Here is a 22527-nt window from a genome sequence, read left to right as displayed (position 1 = left end):
TCACAGTTTCTCAGCGATGAATATCTGCAAGAGTTGAACACTAGAAAGAACTGTATTTCCAGTTCACTGCATATGGAATACAGCTATTCCTCAAGTTAAGAATGCTATGTTAAAGTTTAAAGCTCTTGGTGTTTTTAGTCTCATTGTTCTTACCTTTCTTTTGACGTCAATGAATTGAGAAAACATTAAGGACCAGTAGAATGACAATTCAACTATGTAGTAGTAATGAAGGTCAGGCATCAGGGGCTGAAAGTTGGAGGTGAGAAAATGTTAATAGAGTCTAACTGACATTACAGGCAGCTGTGGTCTATAGGAAACATGTTTAATTGCAGGGTATTACAGAATTACACATAAGCATCCTCTGTGAAAAACATGATGATGGTTGCCCCTTTCAAACTCTGATGGCTCTGGAAAAATAAGGCTCCCCAACATACTCTCTTCTAATGTTTTAGCCCTGACCATACTGTAATACCAAAAATTATGAGGTTGTCCATTTGGAACCCAGAGCAAACTTAATTCTGAGTATTCCTAAGTCTGTTTTGAAGTTTACTTGAAACATCTTGCTGTATATCAGTAATGTATATAGCAAAAAAACAATGCTAGACTAGAGTAGAAAAAAAAGTAATGCTAGTATATAATCTCATCTGCTCATGATGAAAATGTGGGCTTTGAGCAGGGCTCTTTATAACAGAAATACCTACTTTTAAAGAATTTAATCATTTTCTGGGGACATATTAACATTTGGAAAGAAGAAAATAAAATAAATTTATCCAAGCATCTTGTCTGATATACAACATAGTTACAGAGTTGTTTCAAAGTAAAAGAAATAAAAAAAAATCCACAACCAAAACCAAACTGGGGTAACTTCAAAGAAGGTAACTGGTAGCACACATAAACACTTTGACCCTCAGCCTAAGAGACCCAGTCCTAGGAGCTACTCTAATTTCCATGCAAATGTGCCTCCATGACAGTCATGCCTTCCATGGCAGTGATAGACAGGGACACTGGCAAAGGAGAAGCTCCTGAGGGCATCTCCCAAGGGATTAGATAAACCATCTCTAGAGCACCTTGCACTGGCACAACTATGCACCCAGGCAGGGTATGAGCTGTTTCCATTGGCAAGAGGTATTTCAGTTGCACCTTTTATTCCCATTCCCTTTTGCAGACAAGCTCCTTGCAGCTGAAAGCCAGTCTTTGGATTCCCTGGAAATGTGCTATGGATGTTAATTTAATATTGACATATGCTTATGCTTTATGAAAAATTTTTAACTCAAAATCCATCCTTTAAAGCCATCTCTTGGGCCAATGTAACTCTTTTCTGAGTTAGAGAGACTGCCAACAGACTTTTAATTATGTGTAATTAAAAAGGGAAAGAAAATAAGAGCTTGCAACAAACTGCAACTATTATACCCATTATTGCAATGGAACTCACTGGGGAAAATTTCTGTTAAAAAATGAAGATTTTTCAGCTGCTTTATTAACAACAGCATTAGTATTTCTAAAGCCAGACATAGCGATAGTTTAGGGCAATTCTAAAGATGTCACAGGTTCCTTCTTGGATCAACAGTGTGTTTAACTTAGCTCAAATGTTAGGTTCCATTTCTCCATAGACTTAACCTCAACAGGATAACCCGTGCTTATGGCTGTGTTATCACCCAAATGATCTATTTGACTATGTCTACAGTAAAGTCCAGCTGGATTTCTGCAGTACATTGTTCAGTAATTTACAAAGGAGTTGTGGCAAATAAAAGATTCAAAATTTCATGTAGTTGTGGAAAAAAACAACAGAACAAACTGAAAACCCAGTACTAAGCTCTGATTAGCACCTAGCAGATATTTTTATCTTCAAGACAGTGATTTTCATAATGACTTTAATTTGACAATTTGCTTTATGTTGGACCCTCACCACTACTAGAACAATATTAGAAATAGTAATTTTACCTCCCACACTCTAAAAGCTGTAACCAACTTTCTAAATTACTTTGTTCTTCTGGTAAGTCTGATAAACGTATGTTCTTCAATCAGTAAGCTTCATGGTCTTTTGTTTTCAGTCAACCTCTTCTTGCATGTAATAACAAAAAAAAAGTAGGAAATGGGGCTGAGAGGCACCAGTGACTGTAGCTACATCAATCTAAGAAACAACTGTACTGGAAGTTTCTGAGGGATTAAGTTTCAGCCCTTCTCCCATTCAATTTCTGCTGCTACTTCCCTAATGTTATTCAGTTCACCGTCCAGTCTCTAAGTGGAATTTAAGTCATTATTTCTTCTGAGGCCATATGACTTCATTCCCTCAACATTTCTCAGATCAAGATTTCTGCGCAACTGTCTCCAATGAACTATTTCCAACAGAGACACAAGAACAGTAGCATCCTAACACAGTTCTGTTCAGTCTCTGTTCTGTCAAGGGCTGTTGACTGTCACAGGGATTCATGTGTCTTTAGGACAATACTCTTATTCACACTTTCCAGTCGGGCAATTGCTTTTTCTCCCCCTTCCCTGCTCTTAGGGAAGGAAAAAAAAATACCCTAGACATACAGGGTATATATAGGGTATATATATAGTATATATATACACACACCCCCTAGGTTAAATTCCTTAAACAGCAAACTCTTCATGGAGCTTTTGGAATTTAATGTGTAGAATTCAGGTGTGACAGCTATGTCCATCTTTCCCATCTTGAACTCAAGCAAGATGGGAAGAATCTAGAAACATTCTGAAATGCTGAGTAGCCCATTCACACAAATATAGTGGCACAAAGCTCCACCATAATAAAACCAGACCTCTGCAAGAATGTCCTGCTTGTTTTTAGACAGCACTGTAACTTTTACCTGATATGGATACCCGCTCCAGCACTGCCTGGTGTTCCAGAGCCAGGGTGTCTGAAAGGAAGAAAAAGCAAAACAAAGGTCAGTACAGACCACTTTGTGCTATATTGAGTGTATACATTTAATACTAATGAAGGACAAAAAATAAAAGAACAGCTTAGAATTCACATTTTTTGATAGAGGCTATGAAAACTGAATAGAACAAGGAGTTCTATTCTATTCTCAGAGTTTCACAGCATGAATTAGAGCAATTTGACTGTTTTTGCTGGTACTCCATGATGTCACTTTTGCAAGAGTGCAGACTGAAAGTAACCAACTCGTGTTTGGATGGTCAGATCTCATACTATATTCTCAATAGCACAGGAAATTTTGACCTCAGCCAGCCTTAATATTTCAAAGAAGATTCCTTGAATGCGCCATTATATATAAGCATTCTTCCATACGGGATCCATCCTTCATCTTTACCTAGCCTTATCTTCCCTACATTCGAGTACAAAGGGGACAGAATATCATTAGTCAGCCTCCTGGATTAAGGCAGCACACAGTTTACACTTACAGCATTAAATGCTTCCCCTAGACCACAGTTTTTCAAATAAATCCTCACTGCCTGAGAGGAGGCCTGTTCTTGTTTTCACCATCAGGTGGAGCAGCTCAGCTCAGGCAAACCATAATATCAAACTCATCCAAAATACAATGGGTGAGTGTCAAAGCAAGAAAACAGACACTAGGCAGAATGTTAAAGCCCTCAGGCTGAGATCCAGGCTAGGTAGGAAGGATTTTTGAATATGCCCTTTAATGAAAAAGAAGACAAAATTTTCACACCAATACCCCCAGTGCTCCTGAAATGATAAAGAATAGTTCTTACAGTAGCCTGAAAGGTATGCCAACATCTGGAGTAACAGACCTCCTAGAGTTTCTGATATGCCTCTCTCAAGGATGCTGTAAGAATGTTTAAAGCCCATCCAAACTTATCCTTCCCTCCACCAGAAGTAACTGAAGTAACTTCTTCATGGAACCAATTAATTGGTTCAAATGTCTCCACAGTATTTACTGTGCTATACAAGTTCCCCCCATTTCATGCAATTAAAAAAAAAAGTCTTCGGAAACAGCCACAGTATCTCTGCAAGATAAAGAATCTAAAATATTTCTGTCTGACAGTTGCCTAAATTAGATCCACACAAATATTCTAGGATAATTAATAGTTTTAGCCAGGTTTGAAAAGCTGTAACTGTCTTTCATATCATATTCATCAAAAGATAAGAGTTACTTCCTACCCAATTATTTTGCTGCCTAAATTACAGGTCCTAGCAAAAAAAGCATATTTTTCTCTTCAAATATTATGACATCTTAAGCCTTCTTCATAGAGATGCTTGCTGCAGGAGCTACAGATACAGGGGTTTATAAGCAATTAAAATGCTGATTACTAAATAAAATAGGCCTTTTTTTGATGAACCTATAACCACAAAGCCCTACAGGGTGCCATAACTGACAAATAATGTAATGTATGCATTAAGCCTCAAAGACCAGTACAGCAGAATATATACCCCTTCTGAGCCACATAAGGCTCAGAAAGCCATGCTGCCATCGCAGACAAAATGCTTCTGAGTAGCTGTTTGGAAACCTAATGGATCCTCTGTGGGCAAGAGCACTTAAAACAGCAGGGCTCCTGCAGCACCTTCTTAACCTTCTTTCCTCCCCAGTCTCCCTTCCCCTTGACTTGCCTTGGCATCTCTGAGTTGCTCTTAATAGCTTTAGCAGCAGGGCACTTTGGTTATGCTTGTCCTGGAGGGTTTTAGGGAACAGGTGGAGGAAGAGCTTGGTTTAAGCACAACCTTGCTCTCTGACCTCCACAGTGAGCACAGCCCTAGACTGCACTCAACACCTAAATGTAAACCACAGTTACAGTTGGACCAAGAAGCATCTTATTTAGTCCTCTGTGAACCTCAAAACTGTGGAATACTCTGTAGAGGCTTCAGTAGGAAGCAAAAATCTAAAGAAAAGGTCACACAGTCTGCAGTGTGAGATGTAGCCCCATCAGTGAAAAGTGGATTAATCATAAGGGACCTAAGACCAACATTCCAGGGCTTAAGTGAGTCCTGTGTGTGCTCCTAGGACATGTCTGCAAACTTCCTCATAACAGGAAAGTTCACTGTGAAGCAGAGCACAGTTCTGCCTGAAAGTCCCATGTTGGATGAGAATAAAAGGTCAGTGACATGGCTCCACAACAAATCTTTTTTTGATGAACATAAAAGTGTGCTTCTGTTTTTGCTGCCTGCTGAATACTCAATTTTCATTTTACCTCCTATTCTTGGTATATAATGTCTGAGGAAGGGAGGGACATGAGGGGATTGGAGAAGAGAAGAAATGCAAAGATCCTGATAACCGGATAAAAAGGGCCCCTCTTAAGCTGGAAACAGAATACTAAAAACTTCAGTACCAATTATGCTAGCACAGAGTATCAGCCCTACAATGCTGACACCCTGCCTTACAGAACAAAAAGGAGCTCAGATGGAACCTGAAGTCTTACCACACAGGTGCAGTGCTAAATGAATGCAATGTCAGTGACAGAGGATGTAAACAGCTGTTCAATCTGCTGAGATTTACAGTATTAAGGAACAAATCACCATAATTCCCTTACAGGAATACCTATTAAAAACTCCATCAAATCTCTCTCCATGTCTGTGATTAAACAGAGTAATTTTAAAGAATTCATTCAGAAAGAAAACTCGTCTTGAGACAAGAAAATGACTGAGGATTTTGGAAAAAAAAAAACAACAAAAAAACCTTCCAAAATTATCTCTGATGTTTGCATGCTTAGCCAGAAGCCTTGTGTTGTTTTGTATCCATTGCTTCATTCACTTATCTCTAGAGAAAGCATCCAATTGGCCCCTGGCATTTAGAAAGCCCTAAGAAGTTAAAATCTCCAGGTTTTGCTCAAAATGCTGCTAGTATCTAGTATGTGAAAGGTCAGTTGTGATAGTAAATGAAGGGGGGAAAATAAGCAGTACAATAAAAAACTTCCTGTTTATCACAAAAGAGCTGTTATGCACCTGATTTAGTCATGAGTATGAGGTCATGGTGTAGTCCCCAAAGGGGATCCTCCAAAATTTTTAGGTAAGTAAGAAAAATCTTCTGATGTTTCCACAAAAAACAAAAAAAAAAAAAAAAAAAAAAAAAAAAAAAAAAAAAAAGAAATCTGGCTGTTGTTTTTACCAGAATTTAGCATGAAAAAATACAGGAACATCAAGACAGAATCCCCCCATTTCACTAGAGTCAATTTATGTTCAAAACACACTTCAAATCAAAATAAGACATCCTTAGTCCAAAAAGAAAAGATTTTAAGTTGCTTTTCAAATTTAGAGAGCTTTTGAAACTGTAGAACAAAACCAGCAAAATACAGAGCATTCACTGTGTACATGTTCACTCCTCTGCCAAGGTTTTTATCTGTCTTGGTTAATGCATTTGAATATAATTTTGTATCATTTGTTTTGAGCAATATTAAGTGGAATGGAAATAAGCACTATTAATTACAGTCAAGATAATATATACTTTCAGCAAAGCTCTACTGATCTCATTTTTTGGGGCTGATATAGGCAAAGATGTCAAAGATGGCTCATGGCATTCGTACCTACATTCATCAAGTTACAGCAGGTGCTTGCTTTGCTCTTCACAGAAACAAGTGCTACAAAGTGAGGGCTGAAGATTTCCTCTTGATCAGCTCTCACTTAGCCCCAAAATGCTGCGTGCAATTTGCTCTTAATGCCGGGGCAAACCTTCCCTGTCTGATACCTGTGTACAGGGCAAGACACAGCCAAACTCTTTTCCTCAGCAGCAGCTGCCTCGTCCCAGCGCAGGCAGAACAGCAGCTCCTGCTGCCCCGGGCAGACCCTTCCCTCGGTGCATCCCCAGCTTTAAACCTCATCTGCCCAAGAGTGCAACTGCAACAGCAAAGCAGGAGACTACCAGCTTTCTGTTCACTGCAAAATACAGAAACATTTAACACTTTTCATAGATTTTTTTATTACCCGGGAACTGAAACTGATAGCCTTTTAGTCAACAGCACCTTTCATAACATTAGGAGAAGGACAATTATTCATAATTAACACGTTTCTTGGGGTGTTTGGTAGTAGGTTTTTTTGTTAGGTTTTGTTTCATTGGTTGGATTTGTTTTTGTGCATTTCTACTTGTTTAAATGAAATAGTTTGTCAACAGTAATTTCCCCCCAGTTATGGCTAGGGATTATAGCAACTTTTTTCTTTTACAATGTATTAATAAACATTTCTTTGGACATCACTTGGTTGAATAAGCACTTGCTTAGAGGTAAATTGAAATGCTCAATTTCTTTGTTTTTCTGCAACACCTGCATCCTCTTGGCATGGTATGCTGAATGGCTGCTGACATTAGAAAGAAAGTTAGATTACCTGGCAACACAAAAAGCATCCTTCCTTACTCTCCTCTGCCAGTGGCTCCTCTATTAAAGTTGCTCCATCCATGTATGGTAAACCCAAGAGATTTTTTAATAAGTTAGTCTCTTAGATACAAATTCCACAATGATCCTGGGCTTCCTTCCCTATCTTCTAGGCTCAATGAAGATCAGCATAACTGTAGTCTACTGCAGTTTTTCACTCTTAAGGAGCATATGTCTTCATGAAAATATTTGCTTCTGCATATAATCTACAAACAAATTATTCCTCTTAACTACAGAATTATTCCATTCTTATTCCTCTTAACTACAGAAAAACTCCTTGGTATTAATTGTTGTAAAACAAGCCACCATTTTAAAACTTATAGAAAGTGACCTTTTTGTTTTTCACAAGTATAAATATTTTGCAGCTTCTTTCTCTCCAGCAGAAAGAAAATGAAATTCTTCCTCATTGTTCTGGATTTTCAGAAAATTCATAAAGCAACAAGTAGAACTTTCTGAGTCAGCTTTTCAAAGTTTCTGCCATCTTCCACTAAGTCTGCCTTAGGATGTCTTGGAAACTCTCTGATTTCCTAAAGATGTGTGCTTTTTCCTACTATCCTCTGAAAAACTGCCCAGAATATAGCAACATCCCTTGCTACTGTTGCATTTGTTTTGCTACTACTTAAGAATTTCTCAAACTAAATTTTCATGATTTAAAACACACATCAGACAGCTTCCAGTCCCCACTGGCCATGCACGACAGGCTCTGAGGGCACAACCTTAGCAGCCAACGATGCCAAGAGCACGGGCTGGACTGTGCAATAAACTGACACTCTGCAAGCACCACTGCAAGTCACCCACACATCGCAATTGTGTATGCTTCCCTCTGTCCACAACATCACCACGTCCTGACAACACACCATGCTGGGAACAAAGAGAACTCAGCAAAACAACAAAATCCATGGCTACTATTTGGCATCAATTTGTGCAAGTTCTTCCTTGCAGTGACTGTTAATTTGGTTTAGGATGCTTCTCACACCAGGAATAGAATTTTCATAAACTCTTCACAGATCCAAGCAGTTGTTCGCATTTCTTGGCATTGTTAACTACAGAAGTGAAGACAATATGACACACTGTCAATGAACCTCCTGAGGTTCTTTTTTCATATATTGTGACTAAGCAAGCTGTTTTAAGTTTCTGCAGAACTGGGATTTTTTTCCCTCTAGAGTTTAGTGCTTTGTGTCTGTAGAAGAAAGGTTTTAGGGGGAAAAATGCTTCTGCAATGAAGAGTGCTCAGTGTTTCCTCTCAGCAGTCTGCACTGTTGACTTCCAAACATAATTAAAAATTATACTTCTGCTAATGGAAAACCATAAAATATGGAAGAACTTACAAAGGCCAAGATTAATAACAACCACTGCAAGATGCACTTGACATTCAAATGCAAATATATGTGTGATCAAAAAAAGGTTTTTGAAAAAAGATGAATTCAAGTTTTAATGTATTCTATAAAATGGTATTTGGAAAGGCAGAGTAAGCTCCACGCACTCATCCACTTTCCTCTTTAAAAATATTACGTACAGAGATCTGGAGCTTATGTCTCGTGTTGATAAAAGTTTACTTTCAACTTACAGATTATGAGGAAAATGAAGCTGGCAAAAGGAACTGGTAATTAGAATCTGGAAGGGTCCTATTAAGGCAATGCACTGAACAGAACTGAAGAACACTCCAGACAGAGAATTAGATGACTGCAGCATCTCCTCTCCCTCCTCTCCCAGACAGCCACCAGTCCCCTTACCAAGCCCAGCCATCAAAATATTTGCTCTCTTTTGTGTACTTCTTCCTCTGACACTTGCTCTGCTGGTTGCTTTGTAGCAAACTAAACTTCTAAAAACTTTTGCCTTCATGTGTAACGGCAGCATTTTCAAGGGCAGTTTGGTCATGAGCAAGCTGAGGGGCCAGTGGTGTTATCACATTTCAGAGCAGCTGGATGTCTACATAAATATTACAGGAGCTAGGCTAAAGTTCCCAGAAACACTGTTCAATGTATTTTGTAGTTCCTCAATCTACACTGTAAGAACCATGCAGAGAAAGTGGTGGACACATTCACCCGAGCACTCCAGATACCTGACAACCCTTTGATGAAGCAAAGCAGCTGTACATTAGTTCTACAGCTGCCTTCTATTTTTGATCACAATGCCAGACCACATCAATTAGCCTAGCATTTGCATCTAAGAGGATATTTATGGATTTACTTTATTTTAAAAGGCAACACATAACTGCATGCCTGGAATTAGTTCGTTAAGAGACAGTACTGAAGTTTACACTTGGGAAACCTTACCTTGGTAGGAGGGAGACCTGCACAAAATTAAACCTTTAAGAGACCAGGAAAAATCCCAAGAGCAAATAATTAAAAAAATAAAATAGGGCACTTCAACCCTTATTGATCATTGCAGAGTAGCATGATTTCAGACTACTCCTAATTTTCCTACAGCAGGTAGCTTCAACAAAGCTCCAGGGTTTACAGGAAAGTGGTTAATAATTAAACTCATCATTACATATCTACTTTCTGTAATTATGTTCCTATTTGTGGCTGCTCTGCCAGAAGAGTGCATGTGTCTGATTCTGCCAGCCACTGCCTTCCAATACCGTGTGTTGATGGCAAGAGTTTACAAGATTCATTGTACTCCTGATGCTGAGTTTTGGAAATCCTCAGGCAGCTGCTTTCCTTTGCAGGATTCACCATGGCTTGCTTCACTGATATATAACATGTTCCACCATTGCATGCAGTCCATGAAAGGAGACAGAGTCAAAGTTTAATAATAAGAACAACTCCATACCAAGGTAACATCAAATAAAATTTCATGCCTAAACCCAGATGTTTAAGACTGTGGTATTTATGAACCTACACTGCCTACTGGAAACACACTGTATAGAGAAAAGCCAAACAAAAGCTCCTGCTGATGTGTTTTGCTGTACTTTCATATAGGCACTTTTTAGCAAGGTCTCAGGATCATCCCTGACAGTCTGAAAATTAGGAAGTTGCTGCAACTGTAGAATTTTCAATAGGAAATACAGGTTTTCTCTAGTTCACAGGGCAAATACTCTCTAGTTCACAGGGCCTTGGAGAGGCAAGAATGAATGTGAATCACACAGTGCCATAATGGGCAGGTGGTGAAGAAGACCTTTCATTAGTGAACTCCCCACTCTCAAGTACTGCCACTAAAACCCTGGCAGAAAGAGCTGACTGCTTCTCAACACAGACACCACCAAGTCCCACCTGAATGAGAGAGCAGAACTCCTTCAGACAGGCTGCTGGAACAGGCAGGCCAAAAGCCACCCCAGTGTGTGGTCACTAGACAGAAACCCATCTCTAAGCCCTCTGGTCACTGAGCACAGCTAAAAAGAGGCACAACCCTAAGCAACAGTGAGAAAGGACACACTGAAGTAGCTGCTTCCCCTTCCACTCCTGCAACCACTGCAAATTTTTCATTAGAACTGAAATACCTAGAATCAAAGAATATGCTGAGCTTGAAGGAACCCATCAGGATCAAGTCCAACTCCTGGCCCTGCAGAGAACAAGAATCACATTTCTTGGTGTATGTAACAATGCCACAAGTACTAAGTTCTAAATAAAAAAAAACAGTGAGAGAATCTCTCTCATATTGTATTTTCCTCTAACCAAAAGACAGAAGGGGGAAATGTCAATTACTTTAAATATAAAAACACAGTTTGCAAGGAATTTTTTCCTGCTCAGTTCTGAGTCAGTAACCATAATAACATTTCCTTCTCTAAAGCAGATGAAGACAGCCAAAATAATTTCCCAGAATGTCTAAACTTATATAAAATGTTATATTCATTTTCCCTCTGTTTTCCACCTTCCCCTCCTCCTGAGGAAGTGCAAAGACACAAGTCTTCTGATGTTTCCACTTGTCATCTGCTGATGGATCTATTGACATAACTTGCAGTTTTCTGCAACTGATCTATTAAAACAACTAGCAATAAGACTGGCTGGTAGGGATGAGAACAGGGGGACTATCATAAATTGCATATGGTTTTATTTTGTAAATTGCAAATTTGTATTAGGTTTAAGTATAAAACCATAAATAGTAAATTTGTGCCACAGCAAAAAACCTAAAGTAACTGGGCAAGAAGAAAGAATTTTCTCTTCCTCATCTTCTTGAGCCTACAATTCCTGGGGACAGGACAAAAACCCCTGTTGAAACTACTTAAGTTACTTGTGAGATAACAGCAGTTAAAAAATAGAACCAAAACTCTGAATTAGTTTCAAATTTACAGCAGTATTTCCCCATGCTAACCTGGCACTGTTCAATAGCCAGTAGCCCGGAGCATCAGTAGGCAGAAAAAAATGATAAAGCTCTGAGAGGTGTGACAGGTTAACATTGGAAGGGAATATAATAGGAAAAAAAACAAAAGATCATCGATGATGTACTTATTTATTGCTAAGATTTTTTTCCTCTACTACTGAAAGATAAAATGAAGCAGCTTAATGACTTGAAGCACTTATGGTATAAAAATACATATTGTTCTACAGGTTTTACTAATTTAATTGAGAATACAGCTATCCTCCTCAAAGTAATTTCCTCAGTAGTGAGTGCAACTGAACAAGGGCAATGCAAAGCACCAGTTCCATTCGTAATAACCTGTTCTTATATCCAAATATGTACTCTTTGCTCAGGTTTAATTAGCTGTGAAAAACAGGACTGCTTCATTAATTTGAATAGAAAAACGTGAAAAGCTCATGGCAATAAAGTGCTGAGCTAATACTTTACTACAGGTATGAATGAGCCACCTTAGTTTATAGATGAATTAAAACTATTTTTATCATAAAATTGCCCAAATATAACACTTTGTGAAGTACTTCTTCTATATCAGCCATTTTAATGATATGACCCTGAAAAAAACTCAGTCTTTCAGAAAGCTGGGCTGCCAAGAAAACAAATACTGTGCTGAAGGCAAAATTAGCAACTAGTCCACAGGGGGATATGAGGTGTGGCAGCCCCTCCTTCACTGCCCCAAATGACAGCGTAATGCACAAGCAGCAGAGATGCTGTATATGGCTCAGTACCAGCTTAACTTGCCAATTTGATGATTACATAGCATTTACTTACTACTCTGATGTTATTAAATACCCCCAGCTGGATTCAAAACAGATAAAGAGAAATTCAATTCTAGATGCATTTTTTGAATTAGTGTGTTGCTTTTCCTTCCCATGATTATGTAAAAGTTCTCCCCATTGTACACATTTGAAAGTCCTGTTGCCATCCTATTACTGAATTAGGATACCAATGATACTCTCCTTTTGCTTTTTCTTTTAAAACCATCCAGTCTCCTTTCAGCCACAAATAAATACTGCCAGCTTGCTCAGCTTTGTCCTCTTCTGCCTCATCCAGTTATTATCTTAACTTCCAAGAGCTTACACAGTGAATTACTTCATACGCTGACTTGCCTTCTCTTACAAAGTCTCATTGTCCAAAACGCATTCATTCTCCTTGCTGATGTACACCGAGGTGGTGCAGTCACTTAAAACTAAGTTTCTCCAGTAGCTTTGATCTTTCTCACAGCATGACTCATGATTTATATCTCAAACATCCAAAACACTCTATTAATCTCTCCTAAATGCCCTCAACAATTTTTATGCCTTTCTGAAGATAAATTCAAAAGAAATTCCTTTTCCATGAGATGGCATCTAACTATGGTCTTCCTGGAAACCTTTTCCACCTGTGATGCTTATTTTAAAATGTAACATGGTATTTCCCCTTTCTCACAATGGCATTCTTCAAAAGACTCCAGAGCATGCCTTCTTGCTCACTCAGTGAATTAGAAATTGTTTTATTTATCACCTAATGTTCAGCCCTGCTTTTACGGAAAGGAAAAAGATTATAATTCAATTTTAACATTCTAAATGATTTTAGCTTAAAAATTTTCATCACTTACAGAAACTCAGCAATTGGTTTTACGAGTAAAAAATAAAAAAGGCAATCAAACCCCCCAGAGAATCCAAATCAATTTTAAAGCAAGCACAATCTACCAAATGTGGGCTTCATTTCCTCCCTTAGTGGCTTATGTATCACATTATCCCTCTGCTAATAGCACAGTAAAAAATCAAATATCAGCCTTGTGTTAAAAGGGCTCCACAGTGGCCTCTGGCATTCTTCATTTAAATGAGAATATTTATCCAGCATTGGGCAAATAAGCTCACTGAGCAAACGGAATTACAAGGCTTCAGTAACAGATAATATAACAACCTTTCAGGAAGAACATGGGAAGGAAACAATGCAACAGATGCAGACTGGAGCAGAAAAAGTGCCCAGCAGAATGACTGCTTCAACTGATTTAAGAATGAAAGACACACCAAGAGCTCTGGAGGTAAACCCCCTGCTTCCCAGCTTTTGCCACGGTGTTGTTTGCTAGAGTCAGTTCTGATTTAAACCAAGGCAGTAGATATTTTCCAAACTCATGCTTTGGTATCTCAGTGCTAAAACCAGAAAAAAAATCAGCCTGCTTTAAGGAGTCTTATTCTATGAATCAAACGATCAGACATAATCCAAACAGTGGTATGCATTTTTCCAAGATGCTGCATTTCTATTATTGTTCTGTTCCACAAAATATGCAGCAGCATTAGTTTCATGAAAAAGTAGATGCAGCAGGTAGGGCAACAGAAGATGGAAACAATAAATGAAATACTGAATATTCTGATGCAGGTCATTTTTTTCTGCTCCAAATGATGTAACATGCAATGTGTTCTGCAATAGCTTTCCAATAGCTGAGGAAATTTTATGACAAAATCAAGTCTGTCCTACTGCTACAAAGACTGAAAACTGTCTAGAGTACCAGTATATTTTTTTAATATAGCAATTTAATTTTATGAAGTGGCTGTGCATAACAGCCATTATTTTCTTTATCCAAAGTTAACAATCTGAATAGTAGGTGAACTGTAATACATAAACAATGTCAAGAACCAGCCACCACTTTATTCTGAAGTACTTTATTCCGGATGTATTTCAAGTGAAGGTGGTCTGACTTTACGCTCTAAAATTCTGGAGTACCAGCAATCTGAAATGACATTTACAAATTCTACACTACTCTCTCTGGGCTGTAACATGTGCATGTATCGCTGCTGCTATTTTATTCCAAAAAGAGGCAAAGAATCAGCCTACTCAGCTGAGCAACAGAATGCAACATCCTCTCTCATGAAAAAGCATGAAGCCAGTTTCTCTCAATGTGCACACCGAAACTGTGGGCCACTAACAGAACATCTCCTGCTGTCACACAGAAGCTCCCTGGCTCAGTGGTTAGTGAACACATGAGGATAAGCACTTCAATTTCTTCATTTGAAACACCCTATACTTTCAAGAAAGGAGAACTTTCGTAACAGAAGTGGAGCTCTACCTGTCGGGTTTTTTCCTTCATACTACCCTGCTATTTTCTACTTGCCTTCCATACATTTAGACCCTTGAGTAGGCTTTTGGAGTCAAATTTACACTTCAACATGGCTTTCCCTGCTCTTTTGCAAGCTAGATGTCCCACTAGAAATTGTAACTACCCACCAGACAGTTCTCAGTTCTTCCATAGGGGATGACTCATTAGGAAGGACACTCCATCAGCTGCATACACACAGAAGCTTGTTGCACCCGGCGTTTTTAAATATAGCCACAGCATACTCATATCATCTGCCTTACTTCAACACTGAATTTGAAAAATAGCAAGATTTGTTTATCCAGGCAGATGATTCTTTTCCCAGTAGAATACCTACATGCAACTTCAGGTTTCTAAGTCTCAGTACAGACTTCAGAAGACCTGCAGAAAATTCATCCTCTTCTGTGAGTTTGTAATTCTCATGGGCAATTAAGGGAAGGAGATTAAATGTGAAAAGTCTATATATGTCACCTGGAAGCTTTGCTTCCGTATGCTCGTAAAGATTTTTCATTTTACAGCATTATACAGGCACTGCTGAGAACCAAGGATGAGCAAGCAAGAAACAAGCCAACCCTGAACTCTTTACTCTGTTTCTTTATCACCAAAGATAATGATATTTTTTCCGTTTAATTGGAGCACAGTCAGACCATTAACTCTTAATGAGTTAAGCCACCATTTGAGCAAAGCCACCATTTATTTAACTACAAATATTACTGAGGAAAACAAAAACATTATCTCATTCCTGTGTTAATGATAAGCAAGCAGTCAGTTTAATGCCACTGGCACTCACTGGAACTTAATGTTTTGTTGACATGACTACTGGTGTGGTACTCTGCAAAGAAGTGTTTTGTAGACATGCAAATGAAACAAATGGTAGAGCTGAAAAATCTCAGTTTCATTCAGAAAGGAAAGAATTTGCATATACATGATCAAAGTGGAAATATAATTGTTTACTTATCTTTTATGCTTCAAATATTAGTGATTCATAAAGACACAAAGAATGCTGTAGTGAATGCTGGCTTCAGTCCTTCAGTGCTGAAACATCTCATTCAGAAGTCTGAAAACTAAGATGGGGATGGTCACATCTAGCATTTGCCATTTTACCAAGAATAGGGCCAATGAGGATTAGATAGGAAGGTGAATGCTTCACATTAAATGATTTTGTGGGCCACCCACCCACTCTGCAGTCACAAATAATTTAAACCTGATCTAGAAAACAGTGAAGACTGGAGCTGTAACAAAGAAAGCTTCATCTTCTCTTTTAAAGTTGGTACCTTGGTCCATTTCGTCACACAGAAGAACATTCATTGCCAAATCTGCTCTTGAAAATAGTATTTGATGTAGAAGATGGTCAACTTGAACACTTAACCTACAATTACACTGATTCCCTTTTCTCTTAAAGTATTGGAAATGACACAGGTGAGTTCAAATCCTGATTATGATGATCTATTTAATCCCCTCACTGCATTAGCCATCACACTGCAGGCATGCCCTGAAACACACAGTGCTATGGGATCAAGCGACCATACAGCATGTTAATAGATGAAGTACACATAAAACGTAAGTGTTCAAGGAGACAGAGGGAGAATGCAAGTGCATGCTGCTCTGGCCCACACTTCCCCTGGGGCTGACTACTGCTGAGTAGCTGAGAACAGCTCTGATGTGCCCTCCCTGCACAGGCACATCATTATTCCTGCTCACACCAAGTTGCCTTGCACCTGAGACAGCCTCTACAACTACAGGCAAAAAAAAGATTAGTAAACCTCTTTTATTTACAGCGCATCAGAGACATTCAGGATACATTTTCTTGTGTCAAACTTTTGACCAAAACAAAGATTATTTGAACACACTGGGTGAACCATTCCCCTAATTTCACCTCCTAGAATGACAGAACTATGGTCCAACTTGCACAGGAGCTCTGAGAACTAGTCACACTGTAAAAACAGTTTGCACCACAAATCTGTATTACTCTCTATTGCAGGGTTAACAGACCTATGTCAGAGTGCTTAGAAGCTTTCAATACCCTTCTCTTTTTAAACCAGGTGAAACACACCATTGACAGGAAACTCTACAGAAACCTCCTCCCACAGTACATTAGAAAAAGAATAGGCAAAAAAGGTATTTTTTTCTAAAACACTAATGTATTTTGTTTGTTAATAAAAAGTAACCTCTGTCAGAGGCATTTAAGCAAGGATGATGGCGAAATTGAGATTAATACTTTGGTAAGCCTTACTGCCAGTTTAATACTTATAATGAAAAGTAATCACGTGAACTAGGCTATGCCGTTATTTCTTTTAAAACCCTATTAAATATTGATAAGAACTTATACTCCTTACCAATGCTAGTAGCAAAGCATTTTACGAATGCAAATTAAATTTTAATTTTCACTCCTCATGAACATAGACTTTATTCCTGAGCTTTATATTATACCTGCACAAGACTTCAAGTCTGTGATATGTTATGAAAGCATAATAATATAAGTGCCTACCTTTTTCAGGAACCGTACTCCATAGGTAAATATATAAAGGTAAAATGTAAATCTCCACCTGCAAAAGGTACAAGAGATTAACTCTAGGATACCAGGTTTATATATTTTACAGTTCAACATATGATTTCTTATTTCACCACCAAACCACCACACCCTGGTTACATTAACAGAAGTTGAAGCAAAATTTTGGTCTGGTTTTCTACAACTTCTGCTACCAAGCATTGTGCTCATTTGCCTGCTTTTCCTGGCCTCTCATCAGCTCTCCAAAAATACTTGCTAATTTTATGTAAACAGGGGATAAGAATCCTCACACATTTTCAAGGATATTAAGTTTTTAAAAGTTTAATGAAAACTAGCAGGACATTGGAGGAGAGAGGACAATTTACCCATCTGTTGCAGGAATGTTCATCTCTTCTTAGACACCAGGAAGAAGATAGTAAGAAATTTTATTAAGACTTCAACAGGTGACTTGGGAGTAACTGCATGTCAAACAGACTCTTTAGTAATGAGAAGCATCATTCACAATGAGCTGGAAATTCACTTGGCAGATTCCAGCACTCCACATTTGGTTTTAGGGAGTGCATTTGCGTCAGATAGATATGCTGGATACAGATATTTATCCATAATTTACATCCACTTCCCATGCATCCCTTATAAAAATGCACTCAGAATAATTGCTGAGCTTCTGTTTTTTCTTTTCAGAGGCAAACTAGAAGTTAAGAACAGGATGCCATGGAAAATAAGAGAAACCACCAGGAGATTTATTACAAAATCATCCTCTCCTCTGTTTTTCTCCAGTCTTCAAGAAAAGAAGACGGACACAGTAACTTCCTATCTTTTGGACCCATTACTCACTTATGAAAGAGCTACTGAAAGTCTAAGGAAATAAAATCATAACCTTGTGCAGTATAAATTCTTAGTTTGGTTTTTTTTTTCCTCGAGGGTTGGACTAACTACACATACATGTTTAATATAAACACCAGAGAAGTAATAATCATAATGTTTATTGCAGGATGAGATTTAGCTACCTTAGTGTGAAGCAATGCTGCAACGTGAATCATCTTCAATGACACATTTTACAGCACTTAGAACTTTCTCTCCACTGGCAAAACTATTAGCTTCCAGTTAATTGGCACTGGAGTGCTTTCAAACATTACTGGAATGGTTACAAAACTGAAAATGTTCCTATATTAAAGGTTAATCCAAACCTTTCTCTTCAAAGCTACTTTTACAAGTATTTAGAAAGACGGTTGTGTCATACATAAATAATCCTCTGACAATTTGAGGAGAGTGTAAGAACATCAATGAGATTTTAAGTGTGATACTTCAATTGAACAGAAATTCTATTTTACACCGTAGTCTCCATAGCATGGAAGAAATTAATGTATTAAACTGATATGAGAGAAATAGCAAACCCTTCAAGGGTTTGGTCACTGTAGTAACATGGCACACCATTTTCATGCTGGCACTTTCAAGATACTGTGAACATAGAGTACTTGGAGGCACAATGTTAGTTGTGCTGGCAGAAACCTTCAGATCAAGCACATGAAAGAAACAACAAGGACAGTATTATGAAGGATTTATTTGGATGGGAAGTTTCTAGTTAGGCCAGTCCTACAGCCAGTAAACTTGCCATTCAATTTCACAGTAACACATATCATCTAGCGAATGTTAGAAGGCTGTCACTGAAAATACTAGGGGGAAAACCCTGCCTAACCTATTCACTGATGAGCACTTTCAGTGCCCTTCTTTCACTCCTAAGTGTGAGCAGCTATGATCAATTCCTTGCAAAGAGTTTTATCACCTTTCACATTTCTCCAAGCAAAATTCATAACACGCTTAAGGGCTTTTCTAGCTTGCTGTTGGGAGATGCATTATTCCACAGAGGCGTTCAAGGGCAGTTTGATGTATTTGAAAAATGTTAATAGCTGAGTTTAGCTGGTGGGTATCAGGGATTTTCCAGTCTGCATGGACATTTGGAAAACTCTGATTGCAGAATTTCCTACAGCTACCATCCCTCAAAAAATAAAAAGACCCTTTCCCAAAACAGGCAAATTAAGAAACACCTATATCCCCATCTAACTTTCCACCCACCTCCCAAAGCACTGACATGGCTATAGATTTGTGCTAAAGCCATGTTTTACCCTGGAGGAGAGTTTCTGGAGTTTCAGAAAACCCTCAGAGCCACGAGCCACTGGATATTATTTGGGCCTGCTGAAAACAGTCAACTTGCTTCAACTGCTACAAAGGTGATAGATGCAGACAAGGATAGGATATGTTCTCCTTCCCAAATTTGCCAAGCAAGTGGACTTGGATTTAGCACCAGAAGATGAAACAAGGCTAAGATTTGAATGATAGACCAAGCTGGTCAAAGTACTGATTTCTTAAAGAAAAAAAAGTATTGATAGAAAAAAAAAAAAAAACAACCTCATTCCTGCTGAACAACAAACACAAAAGCTATTTTACAAATTTCTTTTTATTGGTCAAATTCCAATAAAAAAATTTGAAACAAAGCAAAGTTGGAATTGGCCCCTGGCATGTTTATCACCATTAACCAGCCAACTCTGGCGGTAGCAGATCAACAAAGGACTTCCATTGCTCTGCAGCTGGCAGCTAGCTGCTTTTTTCTGCAGACTTTCAAGGGCAATTCTCCCAGCTCAATACCCCAAAAGGAACCTCAATCTCATACAAGAAAGTTCAAGGAGTTTCCCACATTGTTTTACCAGTACTTGTAGATGGTTTATTGCTGCACTTAACAGTAAAAAACCCATAAGCCAAGGTAAAATAGATGAATGCATACTCAATAATTTGGGATTAAAGACAGGGAGAAAAGGTACAGGAACTAAATTACAAAGCTGCACTATTCACTCAAAATCATACAGATAAGGACAGAATGTATGTGAGAAATACCTTTCATACAGTGCAGATATGTCCAAGCAAGATTCCTCCAAAGATGAACTCTCAAATCAATTCTCTTGCAACAAGTACTCTAATATGAATGATGGATTTCAATCAACTGTACATACTTCTTTATGCCTCTATTTGGGTCTCACTGAAGCCCACTGATGAGGAAATGCAAATAAAGGGAAAATGTTATGAACAGTAATCACACCTATTCACAGTATAGCCCAGTGTCCAAAACACCTCTGCATTTTGGGAACTTGGGCAAAATGTTCTTTCTGTCTGCACAGGACATCACAGAAGAGAAGGACACCTTTCTTAGTGTGTGGTTATTGAGTTTTATTCCAATTGAATTCACAAAGTGGTAGTTGATGAAGTACTGTCTTGAATTTGTCCTAGATAATAGTCCCAAATCTAACGCTGGAAAGTGCCCCTAGCCTAAGCATAGTCTGAATAGTTACAGAACCCAGGATAGCAAAGATTCCTAGGCAATGGTACAAAACCTCCTAGGACCCTTCCTAATATCCTGCTTAAGGTCCTCCTTAAGCATAAGCAGCTCATGCTGAGTGTCCACATGTTACTGGCTACTGTTGTTTGGTCACAGCTGGTTGTCTGTCTTCAACAGGGAACTCGGCTTCTTCTAAAGCAGCAGTAGCACAGCCCAAGAGACTAGGAAAAGCAAGGCAAGATGCATACTAAAATATCTCTTGTTCCACTTTTCCTCCAGCAATATTCTCTGCCCTATTAAAGACATACAGAGGAGGCCACAAGGTGAAGCACTCCATCGTGAGCAACTGCCACATCAAGTCACACTTAACTGAAAGGTAAAAACAGATAAAGCTTCTCTGTTTTGTGAGAATTTACTCTGTCCCTCAGACTTCAAACATTCCTGTGGTCAGCTGTATAGAGACGAAATTTGAATTACTTATTTACACACAAAGTATGCTGCTTGAAAGACTGAAGTCAGTTTAAATTGAGCAAACTTAGATGAAAGCACTCAAGGCACAAGAGCTCTGAAAGACCTGATCTGCCTGCCCACAATAAGGTTTATGAGGTTCACTTTAGTCCTCCACTAAAAGACTTCCAAACGGAACCAGGCTTGCATCTGGTCTGCTCAAACTCTGAATAAGGCAGACCAAATGGACTTATGGACCTTCCAGCAAATTCTTCAGGTTGTGCTGTTGCTTACTAGGACAGTGCTTCAAACATGAACGGACACACTGCAGCAAAAAAGACAAGCTAAAAAGTGACTCTGTCATAACAGAAAAATAAATTATTTTCTAATGTAGTCTTAAAAAGAATGCTGTAGAGTCCTTCAAAAGTGCAGCAGCAGATCTGACTGCTCTTGTTCTACATTTGAATGCATTCCCAGTCCACAGCACAGTCTCATCCCCTTTAACTTTGAGCTGCTAATGAAATTTTAAAGATGCTTCAGCATGACAGAGAACATCATCTAAAAAGATGGAAAAGCTGGAGAGCCTCCACCAACTAACCTGATATACCCCATGGTATGCTCAATTCAACAAAAACTATTTAAAGTGCCTGCCTGAGCAAGCACTTGACCAGTTCCATACATATGTCTTGTCAGGTTCCCTTCATCACACCGATGTAATTTTGTCCTTCAAATTTTGCAAGGATACAAAGCTATCTAACTGCTGAAAACAAAACATCAAACATAGTAAATGCAGAATGTTAAAAACATAAAAGCCACTATTCTTGCACAATTGTGGCTGTTATTTACAGATGCCTTTGCCATTAGTTTGCTACAGACAGGGCCACAAACAGCAATGTAAGAATGCCACACTTCAAAACAATTAACATTAAAAAAACCTCATCACTGTTTAGCAACTAGTCATAGGCTCACCACATGGCCTGCAGTTGAAGAAACTGGTTCTCTGGCTCTGAAAACTATTTTCAGAGAGACTGCAGATGCCTGACATTTTTCTATGGAAATACACTTCCATGTGTAAATGTAAGATTCCAGTAAAATGTAAGATTTGCTGTTCTCCATCATCCACTGCTCACCTTCTGTCAGTGGCTGACAGACCTCTGGGCTCAGGCTTTGGACTGCAAGTCAAACTGAACTTCATGCAAACTGACTACCTCTAAAGACAAATATTTAGAGGATGATCCTAAAAAAACAACGGACTCTGAACTTCTGGATCAACTTCTTAATATTTGTGACATTGTCTACCTACCTATTACTCCAACTTTAAGTTAAAATCAAAACTAAACACAACAAACAGTAACCCTTCTCCCCTAAACCAACAGAAAATTTCCCTAAAGTTTTTCAGGCAACAAATCATGTAAAAATACAAGACAGAGCCCTGAAAAATAATGCTTAAACCATCCAATAAATGGGAGGTCAAACAGTAGACTCCACTAAATCTTTAATGATCTTAATTCTGATACCTATTATAATACAAAGCTGCAAGTATGACTGTATGGTTGATGGAAGTAGGTCCACTAT

General features: G+C 38.5%; 1 protein-coding gene across 2 annotated transcripts in view; it reads right to left on the bottom strand.

Annotated features, from left to right (window-relative positions):
* CERS6 (ceramide synthase 6) overlaps nucleotides 1-22527 on the bottom strand; it is a 96451-nt gene that overhangs the window by 31484 nt on the left and 42440 nt on the right. For both annotated transcript variants that reach the window (XM_038142410.1, XM_038142411.1), the window contains exons 4-6: nucleotides 17157-17214; nucleotides 2829-2879; nucleotides 154-246 (exon numbers count right to left, since the gene is read on the bottom strand). In XM_038142410.1, the coding sequence (XP_037998338.1) occupies nucleotides 154-246; nucleotides 2829-2879; nucleotides 17157-17214 (202 nt within the window). The remainder of the gene's footprint in view (nucleotides 1-153; nucleotides 247-2828; nucleotides 2880-17156; nucleotides 17215-22527) is intronic.

Source organism: Motacilla alba, chromosome 7, assembly GCF_015832195.1.
Source record: "Motacilla alba alba isolate MOTALB_02 chromosome 7, Motacilla_alba_V1.0_pri, whole genome shotgun sequence".
In the NCBI taxonomy this organism is placed as follows: domain Eukaryota; kingdom Metazoa; phylum Chordata; class Aves; order Passeriformes; family Motacillidae; genus Motacilla; species Motacilla alba.
The sequence above is the reverse complement of the archived record's forward strand: the minus strand, read 5'-3'. Positions and strand labels throughout refer to the sequence as shown.